This window comes from Podarcis tiliguerta (assembly GCF_965153285.1).
Source record: "Podarcis tiliguerta genome assembly, chromosome: 1".
In the NCBI taxonomy this organism is placed as follows: Eukaryota; Metazoa; Chordata; class Lepidosauria; order Squamata; family Lacertidae; genus Podarcis; species Podarcis tiliguerta.
Genome location: NC_139534.1, coordinates 17,212,499 through 17,229,879, shown reverse-complemented (window position 1 = coordinate 17,229,879; position 17,381 = coordinate 17,212,499). Strand labels below are relative to the sequence as shown.

The 17,381-nt window shown below is 43.7% G+C and overlaps 1 protein-coding gene across 1 annotated transcript in view; it reads left to right on the top strand.

The window, feature by feature from the left end:
• The window catches only part of DNAH7 (dynein axonemal heavy chain 7), a 151,312-nt gene that overhangs the window by 13,121 nt on the left and 120,810 nt on the right, over nucleotides 1-17,381 (top strand). Inside the window, exons 6-10 of the mRNA XM_083404258.1 lie at nucleotides 1,196-1,376; nucleotides 4,088-4,160; nucleotides 8,490-8,615; nucleotides 15,192-15,311; nucleotides 16,254-16,437. Coding sequence (XP_083260384.1) covers nucleotides 1,196-1,376; nucleotides 4,088-4,160; nucleotides 8,490-8,615; nucleotides 15,192-15,311; nucleotides 16,254-16,437 — 684 coding nt within the window. The remainder of the gene's footprint in view (nucleotides 1-1,195; nucleotides 1,377-4,087; nucleotides 4,161-8,489; nucleotides 8,616-15,191; nucleotides 15,312-16,253; nucleotides 16,438-17,381) is intronic.

The following is a 17,381-nucleotide window of genomic DNA, read 5'->3' as shown; positions in this document are numbered from 1 at the left end:
TTTTTTCTTTTCCTTTCTCCTCCTGCGATGAGGCTACATTTTAATATTTTAATGTTTCAATATTTTAATGTTGTATTTTAATTTTGTTTTAAAGTTGTAATCATTCAACTTGTTTTTATTATTGCTTGTTAGCTGCCCTGAGCCCGGCCTTGGCTGGGGAGGGCGGGGTATAAATAGAAATTATTATTATTATTATTATTATTATTATTATTATTATTATTATTAAAAAGAAGGAACAAGAAATGGTACCCATGTAGAAAACAATACAGAACAATAACAACAACAAAAATATATTGTGCACTTTACACAAAAGGGGAAAAATTGTTATTGTAGTTAACCAGACCTTAACCTAATATGGTATTTATAAAAAATAATTTCAAATGTCATTAAATTTGTCCATGGCAAGTCTACGTTTGTACACAACTTGTCCATGTGCAGTGAGTTTGTACGTATTGTCAATCCAATAATTAAAGAGAGGTGCATTGTTATTCTTCCAGTTAATCAATACCAGTCTTTTTGCCGTAGTCCAGAGAGTCCATTCATATTGTCCCTTTGTTAGATTCCATGTGTTGGGTGTATAATTCAAAAGGATATTTCCCCCTGCAAATTTAAGATTGTTCCGTACAGTCTTGTAGATTCTCTCTCTTTCCTTCTCCTCAAAAATATTCAGTGTAGGATGTTGTACAAACATATATTTTAATGGAGCATTATACCTGTCACATCTCCAGCAGCTAGAGCAAGCTTCCTCAACTTTGGCCCTCCAGATGTTTTTGGCCTACAACTCCCATGATCCCTAGCTAGCAGGACCAGTGGTCAGGGATGATGGGAATTGTAGTCTCAAAACATCTGGAGGGCCGAGGTTGAGGAAGCCTGAGCTAGAGAGTCCCTTCCACAGGCTCTGTGTTAGAGGTTAAAAGTTTGAAACAGGAAGCAAGGGGAAATGGAAAGCCTACTCCAAAAAATACCAAGCAGTTGTTCACACACAGGTTAATTGTAGTTAGCACATTGACATATGTTTCACATATGTTTAAAGTGTGTGTGTGTGTGTTTGTGTGTGTGTGTGTGTGTGTGAGAGAGAGAGAGAGAGAGAGAGAGATTTTGGGAGGGAACGCATGCATCCATCAAGGCCAGAAATAGCTTTGCTTTTTCATAGCATGTTCTGGTCTGAATCTCCTGTGATGTCCTGATTTTGCAGAAATACTACTATTACATTCGCCACGGGATAGATACGGAACATGTGGCCCCAATGGAGGACTCCTGGCTGGAGCATGTCTTGGCACTTGTGCCACAACATTTGAAAGTGCTCAGTGAAAGTATCTATGCCCTCTCCGATGAAATGAGAGAGGACTATCTTCTCAGTGTGAAGAAAGCAATAGGTAATGTCAAATGTGATATTTGCTGGAGAAGGTCAGTCTTGAGTATTGTTTCAGCATAGGTGCATTTTTAGCCCATATGTTGTCCATACTGTGTTCTAGAGGAGCCTAGAGTTTTACTGGGAAATATACCAGAGTTTTCTTAATGAAAAGATAAGCAACGATGGGCAAATGTCCCTGAAGCAGTGGCGTAGCGTGGGGGGTGCAGGGGGGGGGGCGGCCGCACCAGGCGCAACATCTGGGGGTTAGGGTTAGGGGGCGCAAATCCACGGGTTAGTTACTTGCCTTGCCCCGGGTGCTGACAACCCACGCTACGCCACTGCCCTGAAGCAGTTTGCCACCACTTCCTGCCCAAAATGCAGAATGATATTATTATTATTATTATTATTATTATTATTATTATTATTATTATTATTATTTTACTTATTACCCCACCCATCTGGCTGGGTTTCCCCAGCCATCCTGGGCAGCTTATGATATTAGATCCTAATGGTGAGGCCCTACAGGCCTGGCTGTGGTCAAGGAGAAACTGTTTCTAGAGCAACATCTTTGAGGAGATAACCCTGCACACAGCAGAGGATTCTGGGAACATGGGGAGGAACTCAGCATCACACTATTACAGTACAGTGGTACTTCAGGTTACAGACTCCGCTAACCCAGAAATAGTAAAAGGTAAAGGTACCCCTGCCCGTACAGGCCAGTCTTGACAGACTCTAGGGTTGTGCGCTCATCTCACTCTAGAGGCCGGGAGCCAGCGCTGTCCGCAGACACTTCCGGGTCACATGGCCAGCATGACAAACTGCATCTGGCAAGCCAGTGCAGCACACGGAAATGCCGTTTACCTTCCCGCTGGTAGGCGGTCCCTGTTTATCTACTTGCACCCGGGGGTGCTTTCGAACTGCTAGGTTGGCAGGCGCTGGGACTGAGCGACGGGAGCGCACCCCGCCGCGGGGATTTGAACCGCCGACCTTTCGATCGGCAAGTCCTAGGCGCTGAGGCTTTTACCCACAGCGCCACCCGGGTCCGACCCAGAAATAGTACCCAGGGTTAAGAACTTTGCTTCAGGATGAGAACAGAAATCACGCAGCAGCGGCGGCGGCGGCAGTGGGAGGCCCCATTAGCTAAAGTGGTGCTTCAGGTTAAGAACGGTTTCAGGTTAAGAACGGACCTCCGGAACTAATTAAGTACATAACCAGAGGTACCACTGTAGTGCAAGCATTTTGGCTTGCTGGGTGGAACAGTCCCCCACCTCCTCCTGCTGTGCACTGTTCTGAGATTCTCCTGAACTTTCCAGAGCCAATTTTGGGTACACACGGTGGGAGGGAAGAGAGGGTGCAAAACCCCATTTTGCAAGTGATGTGACTCAGTTGAATCCCACCCACGGTGTTCTAAGTGTTCTTTGTTCTTAGGTGCCCATCCTGGGTAGGATTCAGTTTTGTACTCTTCCAGTCGTTCTGTCTGTGCAAGATGGAAAGATCCTGCCCCTTGCCCTGTTTTTGAGGGTCTCCCGGTCATCCCCCAGAGCCAGTTTGGGCCGGCATTGGGGGAAGGCGAGAAGGGCTTCTGCTGATGGGGTTTGTTAGGCGAATGCTGCCCTCTGTTTACAGGGGGAGGTCGCCAGGCCTGTTGAGCCTCAACACAACTTCATCAGCAGCACAGAGAAAGTTTGAAAGCCTCTGTGTGCTTACTGTTTGCTGCCTTTATTCATCACTCACGCCGTAAAATGACTCAAAGCAACTCACTATTGTAAGAGCGTACATGATTAATTTTTTTTAACGCTATTGGAAAGATATGAAAACATTATTGGCTAAAAGGGCTCATCCCAGTATCGTAGAAAAGGACAAGTCTTATTCCATCCTACTAAAAGATGAACTTCAATGCAGACTAGGGTATCATCATACCATAACAGGTCTCAAATTAAGAGCCAAATGCTTGGGTAAAAGTCTTTGCCTGGTGCCTAAAAGTCGATAATGATGATGCTGGGTTCATCTCTCTGGAGCGAACGTTCCACTGTTGGGGAGCCATTTCTGTTGCAGAATGCTATCTGTAAACGAGTGATGCTTGGAAACACTGGCCCTTTAGGTGTTGCTGGGCTGTAGCTCCCATCATCACCCCTGACCATTGGCTATGCTTTCTGGGGGGGCTGACAGAAGTTGGAATCCATCAACATCTGAAAGTTCACAGGTTCTCCATCTCTGCCGTAAGCAGAATAGCGTGTGCCACTGTTCATTCCCAGTGCATTGTTGCTGGATAAATTGTTCTGGAAAGCAGACATAAATTTTGTCTGAAAGGTTTAAGCAAACAGGATTCCTCTTGGAACAGCTTTCCATCCATTCTGGGCATAGAAGCCTGGTCTCCATCGTTCTTCTTTGGCCGTAGTCCTAAACACACTTATTACGATGTAAGCCTCACTAAACACCATGAGACTTATTTCTAAGTAAACATGCATAAGAATGCACTGTGAGGGTTTTTATTTCCCAGCTGCTTTTAATTTTCTGCTGGTTCAGCCTTTTTATGTACACTTATTTTGTTTTGTTTTGCAAAGCGTTCTTAAATCAAATGACTTTGATCCGCGTTGCCTTCGGTTACTCCTGCATAGCACCCTTGAAGTCTTTTAGAAATAATTGGTTCGGCTTCTTTGTCACAGTCCCCCCCCTTCCCCTGTTTTGCTGAGATTATTTGTGTTCTGCTCTGTTTTTAATGCCTCCTTTTAGTTGACTTTGTTTTGAGAGACCCCAGAGAAAAGGAGGAAGACAAGAAGCAAGTTCTTCCACCTCATCGTGAAGAGTAAGGAAACGCTACTTCAAAACTTTTGCCTAGAAGCTGTAACAGGCAAAATGCCTGAAGCTGTCTTAGGATGCAGTTCCTGTGCAATCTTAACCTGGGAGTAATTCACATTTCCCCACAATGGTTTACAGTGGTGCCTCGCAAGAGGAAAAGAATCCGTTCCGTGAGTCTCTTCGTCTTGCGGTTTTTTCCGTCTTGCGAAGCAAGCCCATTAGCGGATTAGCGCTATTAGCGCTATTAGCGGTTTAGCGGCTATTAGCGGCTTAAGGGATTAGCGGATTAGCTGCTAAAAGGCTATTAGCGGCTTAGATCAGCTGATAAGCGGCTTAGATCTGCTGTTAAGCAGCTTAGCAAACAGCTGTTAAGCGGCTTAGGGGCTTGGGAAAAAGGCGGGGAGGGGAAAAAACCCCCCAGGAATCGCAAGACATTTTCGTCTTGCGAAGCAAGCCCATAGCAAATTGGTTTTGTGAAGCACCTCCAAAACGGAAAACCCTTTCGTCTAGCGGGTTTTCCGTCTTGCGAGGCATTCGTCTTGCGGGGCACCACTGTACTTCTATGCATGGGATTGCGCTATTGAAATGAGTCAGACCCCATTGGTGCAGTGATGATATGTATCCTTCCTGGCAAGAGCTCTCCAAGGTTTCAGACAGGTCATTCCCACCTTCTAGCTGGAGATACTAGGGCATAGCTGTCAACTTACAGATTTGAAAATAAGGGACCAGCAGCCTCGAAAATAAGGGATCAGCAGCTCAAATAAGGGATTTTCTGGGCACAGGTATGTTCAAATTCTGAGCACCTCCGAGCCAAAGGCAGAAAGCCCAGCCAGCAGCCAAACAAAGCCTCCGCTTGGTGGTTCCCACAGCGCAGCAACCCGGCAAAGGGGATGCAGCAAGGAAAACCACTGTCACCTCTCTGCTGGGAAGCGCTGAGCAAAGGCGAGTCCCCAGGCAACGCAGCCGATTTGATCGGCACAAGGCATGCAAGCTCCACCCCCCAGTCGTTCTTAGACTCCTTATTGGGTGAGCAACGCAGCCAAGCAGCGCAGCTGGAGCCTCCCTGGCCGGCAGGGAGGGAGGGAGGGAGAGGAGCTGCTTCCTTTGAAACCCAGGAAATTTAAGGGACATCATCAATAAGGGACAGCAGCGGGACACGGCGCTGGGATAAGGGAGTTTCCCGCCAAATAAGGGACGGTTGACAGCTATGCACCAGGGGTTGGGCAAAAGATGTGCTCTAACACCCCAATGAACAGAGGGCTCCCCCCTACCCTATATGGAAATGCAGAATGCTCTGCTTCCTGGTTTCTAGCTGTTGTGCAATGTGTTTAGGTAGAGCTTCAGCCCATAAAAAGGCAAACGTAAAAGAATCATGGAAAAGATGGGGTTAGACCAGATGTTTGTCTAACAGTAGCAGTGCCTGAAATGCAAACCTTTGTAATGAAAGAAATGCAGGATTCCACCACGGGCGTAGCCAGGATTTTTGTTTTGGCAAGCTTTTGTTAGGGGGGCAGAACCTCAGATTTGTATTGATTTTGATTGATTTAGGAGGGCAGCTGACCCCCTGCCCCCCCGGATATGCCAATGGATTCCACACTCTGAGAAGGTCTTAGAATGTGCAACAACAGTCCAGTTGAGCATGTGGATTTCTGTAGTAGAGCTGTTGCGATTCCAAGCTGAGTTACATATTGACCCTTGCTCCTGTCGCAAATTTTGTTTAGTCCATGGGTTAATTTGCGTGTCGAGGTCCCCAGGGCCACCCCAATAACTCACACATCACACAGAATTTTTTTGTTTAAGATTTTTGGCATAATTTTGGCCACAACTTTATTAAAATACAAATTTGTGAGTGGTTGCTTAGGCATTGGTTGCGACTATCTGCCCCCACCATGGGGGACAGACTGATATTCTGCATGATGCGAAAGTCAGAATAGGGGAATACACTTGGGGGTAGCGTCGGAGCAGGGAACCTTATTCCAGCGCCATGTCCCGCTGCTGTCCCTTATTGATGATGTCCCTTAAATAAGCTACTGAAGGTAATGGGGCCCTTTCTATGTCCAGCTGTCCTGTGTCAACAACAAATTGTTGCTGGTTTTTTGTGTGTCGAATATATGCCATATGGTAATTTATGGACCTAATAGGTATCTAAAGCCATTTGCATGCAACAAAATATGTACTTCATTAAAGTAATTGTTGATCCCTTATTTTGGCTGCTGATCCCTTATTTTCGAGGCTGCTGGTCCCTTATTTTCAAATCTGTAAATTGACAGCTATCCTTCCTTCCCTCCTTCCTTCCTTCCTTCCTTCCTTCCTTCTGTTCTCCCTGCAATTTTTACTTTGTTAATGTTGATCTTGCTTTGTGTGCATTAAATAAGAATGGGTTAATGGACTGCATCTTACTATAATATTGATTTTAGGTTCCCATAGGTTTATTGAACTGATGGTTCTGTTTTATGATAGCTTGTTGACACGCTTTCTAATTGTGTCAGAATGTGATGCTGCATTTTGATATTGGTTGAATGTTTAGGCAGAGGGCCTTCTCGGTAGTGGCACCCGCCCTGTGGAATGCCCTCCCACCAGATGTCAAAGAGAAAAACAACTACCAAACTTTTAGAAGACATCTGAAGGCAGCCCTGTTTAGGGAAGCTTTTAATGTTTAATAGGTTATTGTATTTTAGTGTTCTGTTGGAAGCTGCCCAGAGTGGCTGGGGAAACCCAGCCAGATGGGTGGGGTATAATTATTATTATTATTATTATTATTATTATTATTATTATTACGAATCACTTTGGGCCTGCTCCACCGTATAGGGAAAAAACATATATAAACAAACACCGAATTACTGTAACTAAGTAACGGCGGGTTGCCTTGCAATGAAACCAACTTTGGCATCCAGCCAAAGACCCGCAGCAGAAGTTCCATTGTGTTCAATGGGGATCCTATAGAGTCTATAGGCATTTGGGAGAATCATGCTCACCGGCAGATTTTTGTGCCTCTGACAAACTCACTTCCTTGCCTGTGTGTACACGTAGTAGTTCTAAGTGTACTTCTATTTTTTTTAATTTTTTTTTTTATTTAAACAACAAGAAAAAACACACACACAAATACCAAATTACACACAAATTACAAAAATAACCATAGACTCATAATTTTCTTAGGAAACAATAAAACATCTATTGGTCTCGACACTAAAGACCCAACCTCCTGTCTATTCCATATTTCAAATTCATATTACTTTTTGCCAATATAAACTTTTAACATAATTTAACTTATTCTCAATAAATCTAATTTCTTATATCTACCTTGCAAAGTTCCTCAAATGCTGCAACAGAATTTAAACTACTATATTTATTTTTCAGATAATCTTTGAAAACCTCCCATTTTGAAACAAATTCCTGTTTTGATTTGTTCTTTATTTTTTCTGATAAACTATCTAATTCGGCATATTCTGTCAGCTTTTGGATCCAATCTTGTATAGAGGGGATTTCATTACTCTTCCATTTTGCTGCGATCAAAACTCTTGCTGCCGCCGTCGCATATAAAAAAATACCCTTCCTCTTTTGTGGAATATCCAAATCTGTTATTCTCAGGAAGTAGGCCTCTAGTTTTTTGTTGAAAGAGATATTTAGCATTTTTTGCAGTTCTGCATGGATACTCTCCCAGAATACCTGTATTTTCCTACATATCCATCACATATGGTAGAATGTTCCTGATTCACTGCATCTCCAACAATTACTTGACACATTTTTATACATTTTTGAAAGTTTCCATGGTGTTAGATACCATCGATGGTGCATTTTTTGAAAGTTCTCTCTAATCATGTAACAATTTGTGAATTTCCAATTGATCTTCCATAGGTTTTCCCATTGGGCCATGGTTATTGAATGGCCAAAATCCTGGGACCACCTCACCATTGCCACTGTTACCTCCTCCTCCTTGACTGTCCAGTCGAGGAGGAGTCGATACGTTTTGGAAAGAGTTTTTCTTTTAGAATTTATAAGATCAGATTCGAATCTAAGTGTACTTCTAATTGGTTAATTAACTACCTAAATTGTATGCATACGGCTAATTAATTTGATAAGGCCTAGGCATTCACAAGGGATTTTGGCTTAGTAAAAGAATTTCCAAACTCAGAAGAAAATCTTCACCACCACCCTATTTAATTTTGATATATTTCCCCAAAGGTGTATTTTTAATTTCTGACAAGCTGGTAAAATTGGGTTTGTCGTCTATTTTTTAAAAATTCAATAATGCGGCACAGATATATCTGTACTCCATGTATCTCTTGGGATCTCAGTGTTACTAATTTGTGAGGGTTTTTTTTCTTTTTGTTTATAGGATGGAGATAGTGCCCAAACCTTGGAACAAGTCCTACCTGGCAGCTCGTGCTTATATAAATGAGCATTTGTATGCGATGAATCCCACCATGTTGGCTGTTCTGGACCTCTGGCAGACATCTTTTAAGTAAGCAGTGTTTTGAATTCATAGATGTTGCACTTCTGTCGATGTAAATGTAATAATAAATAATAAAAATAAAATTTTATTTATATTCCGCCCTCCCCTGTTCAAAAACCGGGTTCAGGGCAGCTAACAAGAAATTTTAAACACTTTAAAACACTTAATTATAAAAGCAGCATAAAATACAGTATAAAAACATGAATAACAATAAAATTGAAAAATCAATTAGATAATCCCCAGGGCTAGCTGGCTGAATTGGTCCTACTTGGGCCAGCGAGGAGGTCAGGGGAGAATTAGCTGTGGGGTCTCAGAGTGGGTGATATTCATAAAAGGGGAGGGGGAGGAAAGAGAAGAAAATAAATGACCAGGCAGAATTCAAATGTGTAAGATGTGTTTACAGATGTGTAAGTAAAAGTTTTCCAAAGTCGGAGAAGCAGAAGAAAATGCTGTGCCTCTGCTGCTTTTCTACTCCTTGTACCCAAGGCTTTGGACCAGTACACCTGAGGGAGCATCTCCACCCCCCTTGTTCAGCCCAGACACTGAGGTCCAGCACCAAGGGCCTTCTGGCGGTTCCCTCATTGCGAGAAGTGAAGTTATAGGGAACCCGGCAGAGGGCCTTCTCGGTAGTGGCGCCCGCCCTGTGGAACGCCCTCCCATCAGATGTCAAGGAAACAAAGAACTATCTGACTTTTAGAAGACACCTGAAGGCAGCCCTGTTTAGGGAAGCTTGTAATGTTTGATGTTTTATCGTGTTTTTAATTTTCTGTTGGGAGCTGTACAGAGTAGCTGGAGAAACCCAGCCAGATGGGCAGGGTATAAATAATAATAATAATAATAATAATAATAATAATAATAATAATAATAATTATTATTATTATTATTAGAGAGCCAGTGTGGTGTAGTGGTTAAGAGTGGTAGACTCGTAATCTGGGGAACCGGGTTCGCGTCTCCGCTCCTCCACATGCAGCTGCTGGGTGACCTTGGGCTAGTCACACTTCTCTGAAGTCTCTCAGCCCCACTCACCTCACAGAGTGTTTGTTGTGGGGGAGGAAGGGAAAGGAGAATGTTAGCCGCCTTGAGACTCCTTCGGGTAGTGATAAAGCGGGATACCAAATCCAAACTCTTCTTCTATTATTATTATTATTATTATTTCTTCACAGACCCCTTGCATGTCTCCACTTTTCTCTCCTTTGGAGCTCTCCCCAAAAGCCACCCTTTGTGTAAAGCTTTTGGACTAACACCTTAAGCTTCACCCTCAAAACAAAATCCTAAGGGTGCAATCCTAAGTCCTCCCTACTTATGACACCAGGAGACAACCTCCAAGGTGCTTGTTCTTTGCACCACTCATCTGATCATCACTGAGAGCAAGGTCCTTTGAAGGTGTGTTGTTTGTGCCAGTAGCACACTGCTGAAGTCATGTTTGCGTGTCGAGGTCCCCAGGGCCGCCCCAATAACTCACACATCACACAGAATTTTTTTGTTTAAGATTTTTGGCATAATTTTGGCCACAACTTCATTAAAATACAAATTTGTGAGTGGTTGCTTAGGCATTGGTTGCGACTATCTGCCCCCACCATGGGGGACAGACTGACATTCCGCACGATGCGAAAGTCAGAATAGGGGAATACACTTGGGGGTAGCGTCGGAGCAGGGAACCTGCCCTCAGCCCTCCCCAAATGCAACCAGGAGCTCATTGCTATGGCCTGAGCCCCCTTGACAGAGTGGACAAGCAATAGTTAGCCCCCAATTCCTTTAACGGAATCCCTCGCAGCAGCAGCATTAGAGGGGCAGGCACAGCCAATCCATGCCCCTCAACCAACCAAACCATAAACCAATGCCTAACCGTGAACCTTACAAGTTGTGACAATTTGCTACGCAGTAGGCAAAAACCAAATGGCCCCAGCCAATCAGCCAGATGGACAAAATTCCTACCGGGCCCCTGCTCCAAAGCAGATGACCCCATGACAGGCATAGCAAGGTCAAAGTGAACAACTCTAATTCTAGGGAGGGGGGGACGGGCAATCCGATGCATGGGCGAAAAGAGGAAGCCCTAGCCTCGTGCAAGGAGTTTTAGCATTTCTGGCTGTCAATCAACAAATGGCAACATTAACTTCTTCCCAACAACAAGTGAAGCCCCAAACGCATCAGTGGCCAACGGTCAATTAGCCCGCCCCCCAACTTTGGAGTGTCCTGGCGGCCCCCACCGCAACACATGCTCTCCGTGAAGGAGAACACGCTTTGCAGACATGGTTAAAACTGCACCACCAAATGGACACTTGTCTTCCTGGTGTACAACAGAGGCCCTTAGTCCTGGTCGCAAGTCAACAGGCATATGCAGCTGTCACATCAAAATCTATTGTAGCAGTACTGATCATGCATTCAGGAGCTAGTTTCTGCTTTTCCAGGTTACAGTTCTGCAATTCCAAGTCTCTGAAAAGCAGCCCAAGGCTACTATAAGCAAATATTATAGTTGAGTAATTGTGCTTCTGGAACTCCACAGCTTAAAAAAATAGCTTGCTGGGAGGATAGTGAGCAGAAATATGGCTGGCAGCAAAATGGCTAAGCGCTCTTCCACCCATCACTCAAAATTACAGTGCTCCAAATCTGCTTTAAAAAGACAAACATTTAGTACTTAGTTATGCACATTTCTGCATTAAGTATTTGCCCCTTGGATCTCCTCTTAATTTGAAATACCGTATTTTTCGCTTCTATAAGACGCACTAGACCACAAGACGCACCTAGTTTTTGAAGGAGGAAAACAAGAAAAAAAATATTCTGAATCTCAGAAGCCAGAACAGCAAGAGGGATCGCTGCGCAGTGAAAGCAGCAATCCCTCTTGCTGTTCTGGCTTCTGGGATAGTTGCGCAGCCTGCATTCGCTCCATAAGACGCACACACATTTCCCCTTACTTTTTAGGAAGGAAAAAGTGAGTCTTATAGAGCAAAAAATTCGGTACTTCACTTGTGGATGTTGTAAGGCAGGTAGACAACAAGTTTAAAGAGCAAGATGCCTAAAAGTTTCCGCTTCGTTCACTGTCTATTTTTTTTTTAAATCCCCTATTATTTTTCTTATACCATACTTTATTCTGTTGAATATTGTTTATTCATTGCCTCAAACTGCAAATATGATGATCTCATGAATGACCAATCTCATCCCATGGTGTTTATTAATCAGAGGTGCAGCTGTTTAATTCTGAACATCGGCAAGTAATAAAAATAATAAATTCAAAAAGAACTAAAGCTAAACTAATAGCTGGAAATTTTCACCCCGGGCTGTTGGTATGAAGGGAAATAAGACAAAATTTGATTGGCTTGTTCTGTTGTGGCAGGGCCTCATTCTGATAGCAAGAGCCCTGGAGGAACTAAATGTTGTCAGAGCACATTATCTTTAAAACATTTCTAGAGTTGTGCCTAATTAGAATAAGGTTTCTGTCCTGACAGAGCAAGGTCACAAACGTTACCATTTTTCATTTAAATCAGCTGTTGAGCCAATTCCCAGATGGAATATTTTCATCCCTGAAGCTCAGATTATTTCATTAATAAATATATATTGCGGTAAAAGAAAAGACAATAAAAAAATTTCCTTTAAACTGTTGCTTTGTCTTGCTTAGTTTTGTTCTCTTAAATCACCAGATAGTTACATTTATCAGGGAAGTTTTAATTGAGTTGTTCGTTCCTGCTTTGTTTTCAGGCGGCAGAGAAGTACCTGACAGCTCATCAGATAGTTTAATAAATTTTAATTTGACATGTCAGCTAGTCCAAAAAGATAACCTGCTTTTAAATAATAGGCAGCTAATTTTCTCTTAAAGATATGAAATCTGATTAATTTCGTTTTGCACAGGCAAAATTGTTGCACTGGGAATTATTGTTCAGGATCCAGTGGGTTTGTTCTACGCCAAATGTAATGGAAAAGTTGAGAATTACTACCTTGTAATTCAGCAGAGCCAATTATAGGGGGCGGAAGGGGCTTCAACCCCTTTAATATTTGTGGGTAGGGGGCTGAGACCCCCCCAGTATTGAGGGGACCCCCATCCTCTGCAGCCCACTGCCATCGAGTGGGGGTAGGAAACACTGAGGGGCATGTTATGTTGTGCATATGACATCACACGACACCAGGCCCCCTCAATATGGGGGACAACTCGACACCCCTGTAAATGAATCATATTCCCTGAGCAAAAGACCTGTGATTCCTTCCTCCCTTCCATTCTGAAATCACACATATTTTTATGCTGCGCAGAATTGCCCGAGACAATAATGATTTACAAATATAGGAGACCATTTATGCTGTCTAGTTACAAGTTTCCCCTTCTACTTGGCTGATTTAAGTAGATTCCACTTAAAGAACATATTTGTTCCTGTGGAATAAGAGAAATAGTGTGTTTGGACCATGTTGTCTTGTTTTGCACTTGGTATAAGCAGCCCAGTGAGTGGCTCATTCTTGATTTATTAAAAACTTTACCCAGAAGAGCCAATGAAATTTGAGTTTTTAGTGTTTTTCCTATCCCTTGCACTAACTAGGAAGCAAATGGTGAAGTAAATTTTCTGTTGTCTCCCCTTTGAGCCTTACGTTTTCTAATTATGTTAATTACCATGTGTGTTATCAACTTTTATTGAAGATATGTGATGACTTTTATTTGAATCCAGATGCCTTTAAAAGAATTCATAAGAATGTTGAAGCCGTCTAGATTCAAATCGAGAAACATACTGTTTTAAGTCAGAAGACGCGTGCTACAATCTGGATTGTACATAAGCTGTTAAACTAAGGCATCTTCCATTCATACACTTGTGATCTGTTTTCATATTTAATTATTTGAAAATGTAAACAGAAAAAGCAATCGCAGCCCATAGTATAAAGGCAGTTACTGTGCAATCCTATGGGCCCCCAGGGTCCGTAGGAGAGATCTGATCTCCTCCTCTGAAGTTGGAAATGGGGCTCTAACGTTGGAGAGGAAAATCAGAGTATTTTTCCTGACTGCCGCTGGCTCCTCGAAAGCCCATCTCAACCACCACTGAAGCTCTGATGTCAGAACGGCCAAAAGGGAGTCGATATCAGGAATCAGCTTGGATCCAAAGGATACTAAGCTGTCCTGGTCCCTTGGAGATTTTATTTATGTATTTGTCGTTTCCTACAATTCTTGTCTCAAAGTGACATACAGGTTGGTTGGTTGGTTGGTTGGCTGGTTTCAAGAATAGATTTAATGCCAAAAAGATCAGAAGATTAAAAAACTATTCACTAAAAGCACTCATAACATACAAAAAGAAACACCCTACTCAATCCTGCTGAAGCCTGGCAGGGGACTGGGTAAGACAGTAGAACTGGCAATGTTTTGCCGCCTCCCACTTTACGTTTCCACTGTTAAGGTACTAGTCCCTAAGATTGTATTGGAAGCAATCCATTTGCATGATATGAACAAGTTTTCCTATGTATATCAGAGAAAGGGTTAACTCCCAAGTGCAAGAGGTGGTTCCCCTCTCCCACGTGTAATGAATGGGATTTCTCCCCCACAAACAGTGGAGCTCAGGTATGTAAAATAAGCCGCTGGGCTGGGACAACTGGCTATATTCCTGCTCATGATCATCATATGGAAGTCCTTGTTTTGATTTGAAAATTAAGGCTGAGTCTACCAACGTTCCGGGACGTGGGTGGCGCTGTGGGTTAAACCACAGAGCCTAGGACTTGCCGATCAGAAGGTTGGCGGTTTGAAACCCCGTGACGGCGTGAGCTCCCGTTGCTCGGTCCCTGCTCCTGCCAACCTAGCAGTTTGAAAGCACAACAAAGTGCAAGTAGATAAATAGGTACTGCTCTGGCAGGAAGGTAAACGGCGTTTCCGTGCGCTGCTCTGGTTCGCCAGAAGCGGCTTAGTCATGCTGGCCACATGACCTGGAAGCTGTACGCTGGCTCCATTGGCCAGTAAAGTGAGATGAGTGCCCGCAACCCCAGAGTCATCCGTGACTGGACCTAATGGTCAGGGATCCCTTTACCTTTATGACCTTGCTATGCCGTCGTGGGTCGTCTGCTGTTGGGGCAGGGGCCCGGTAGGAATTTTCCCATTTGGCTGATTGGCTGGTGCCACTTGGGTTTCGCCTGCCCGGTAGCAAATCGTCACAACTTTGTAAGGTTTGGCAGTTAGGCATTGGTTCAAGGTGGTCTGGAGGGCAGGTCAGAGAACCTGGCCCCTCCAATGTGCAACAGGCATTCCGTTAAAGGAATCCAGGGACTCGCCATGCTTTTGTTGACCCCTTTCGGGGGGGGGGTAGGGCCACGCAAGAGTCCCTGCAAGCATTTTGGGGTGAGCTTGAGTCACGTGACCGTACCAGTGCTCCCCCATGGTGTTTACCTGTACTGACGACATGATGGGGCCCAGGCCCATTCACTGTATTCAATAAAGTTGTGGTCAAAATTCTGCCAATAACCTAAAACTAAATTCTGTGTCGATTGTGTCTTTATTATTGGGAAGCTCCTGGGGATCTTAACACGCAACAGAACAGAGCATTCATGGTTTTCTTTGTTTAAAGCTATAAACACCAGAGGCAAGTGGCTTGGGAAAAGGTGTTTACCAGATTGTTTTCATGACTCCTACAGAAATTTGCGCTTATTTGATAAAGAAGCATTTCATAATCGTACGGAATCGATGGAGCTCTCATTCTTCCAGAACATAGTTGTGAGGCATATGGAAGCTACCAAAGACGCTCTTTTTAAAAAGTAAGACCAAAGCGTATTCTGTGAATAATGTGCCTCAGGTTTAAGGGCTGGCCACAACTCCTTTTTCGATTGCTTGTTCAGGGATGGAGTTTCCTGTCATATTTGAAATGCTGTTTTTGATATGAATACTAGAACTGCCTAGGTGTGTGTATACTGTATGTGTACATCAGCCTGTCACTACTCTCGTATATTCAAATGGAATTAATTCTTCTCTTTGTTTTAATTTTAATTTCCTGTTAATCTGCAATGATATTATTATTTTGTGGGGGAGGGTGGTTGGGTTTGCAGTGTTTTTCTTTCATGGAAGAGCCCACCATATTTCGTTTGTTGGGAAAGATGTGATTATTCTTTTAGCCAGCGTGTCATTTGGAGTGCTGTGTGGAATGTGGCTGCATGACTGTACTGTCGTACCTTGGAAGTCAAACAGCCTAGTTCTCGAACGTTTTGGCTCCCGAACGATCGAAACCCAGAAGTGAGTGTTCTGGTTTTTTAATGTTCTTTTGGAAGCTTCCGCAGCTTCCAATTGGCTGCAGGAGCTTCCTGCAGCCAATCAGAAGCTCCAATTTGATTTTGGAACATTTTGGCTCCTGGAACGGATTCTGTTCGACTCCCAAGGTATTGGGATCCTATTGGCTAGTGCCCGTGACATCACTGATGTCAAGCAGCTCACATCTATTTGATGCTTCATACTTTATTGTCTGGTTTTGCAAGACAGGACGTTTGAACCCTTAGGAGATGGTGGGAAACCTGTTGAGGGGACATTATAAAAGAGAATGCTTTTGCGTGGCCTGCAGTACCGCAGATAAGATGGGAAGCTCTTGTTTTTCTTTTAGTAGAAAGAAAGGTCATACTGACAGAAACAATTTAGTCAACAATACCAAAAATAGTGTTAAAAGGTGTGTTCAGGTGAGATTCACTTAATACATTCCCTTTTCCTTTCAGGTGGTTTCCAGAAGTGCAGAATATCTATTACCAAGGCAATAAACGAAAGCAAGTGCCCACAAATGCCAGCAGTGCTAAATTAGAGGCCTTCTTCAACTGTGCTGCTACTTTAATGACCCAGCAACTTCAAAGTTTAGCTTTGGTTTCAATGCAGGATTTTACAGATTTAATAGTAGCCCCTCCAGTAAGTAAGATTCCCTGGCTGGAGTATGAACTTGTCTATACATGCCCCATGTTTCAGTGTGCTTTTTTATGAATATATTTTCTAGGAAGCTAGATATAGATGTAGATGTAGATGTAAGGTAAAGGTAAAGGTACCCCTGCCCGTACAGGCCAGTCTTGACAGACTCTAGGGTTGTGCGCCTATCTCACTTAAGAGGCCGGGGGCCAGCGCTGTCCGAAGACACTTCCGGGTCACGTGGCCAGCGTGACATCGCTGCTCTGGCGAGCCAGAGCCGCACACGGAAACGCCGTTTACCTTCCCGCTAGTAAGCGGTCCCTATTTATCTACTTGCACCCGAGAGTGCTTTCGAACTGCTAGGTTGGCAGGCGCTGGGACTGAACAGCGGGAGTGCACCCCGCCGTGGGGATTCGAACCGCCGACCTTTCGATCGGCAAGCCCTAGGTGCTGAGGCTTTTACCCACAGCGCCACCCGCGTCCCACAGATGTAGATATAGATATCTGCTAAAGGCTGTGAAGGATCAGGCATTTTTTTGGCTTTGGATGCACAAAGGAACACCGCTGTAGCTTGGCTGACGCTCAGCTAGTGATTGCGAGTCTTGAATATTCAAGGGGAAAGGGTGAATTCAGACACGTGAAATTATTATTAATGCACCGATACTTTGCCTAGCAGGGGAGATACCATGATCGCGAAGATTGTGATTAATGTACTGATTGCAATTATCTTTGCAAATTTGAAAGTCAGGGTGGAACAGGTGTCAATAGTTATCAACCAGACGAGTCAACTCATATTGCCTCTCATTGGCCTGCTTTGTATGTAACAGCATATCGTAGTTTTAGCATTATGCAGTGAGCCTTAGTAAACCTTGGAGATTACTAAGATAGGTGGACCAATGGCCTGGCTCAGTGTAAGGTGGCCTCATTCCTTCATATCTTGATCTTGACTC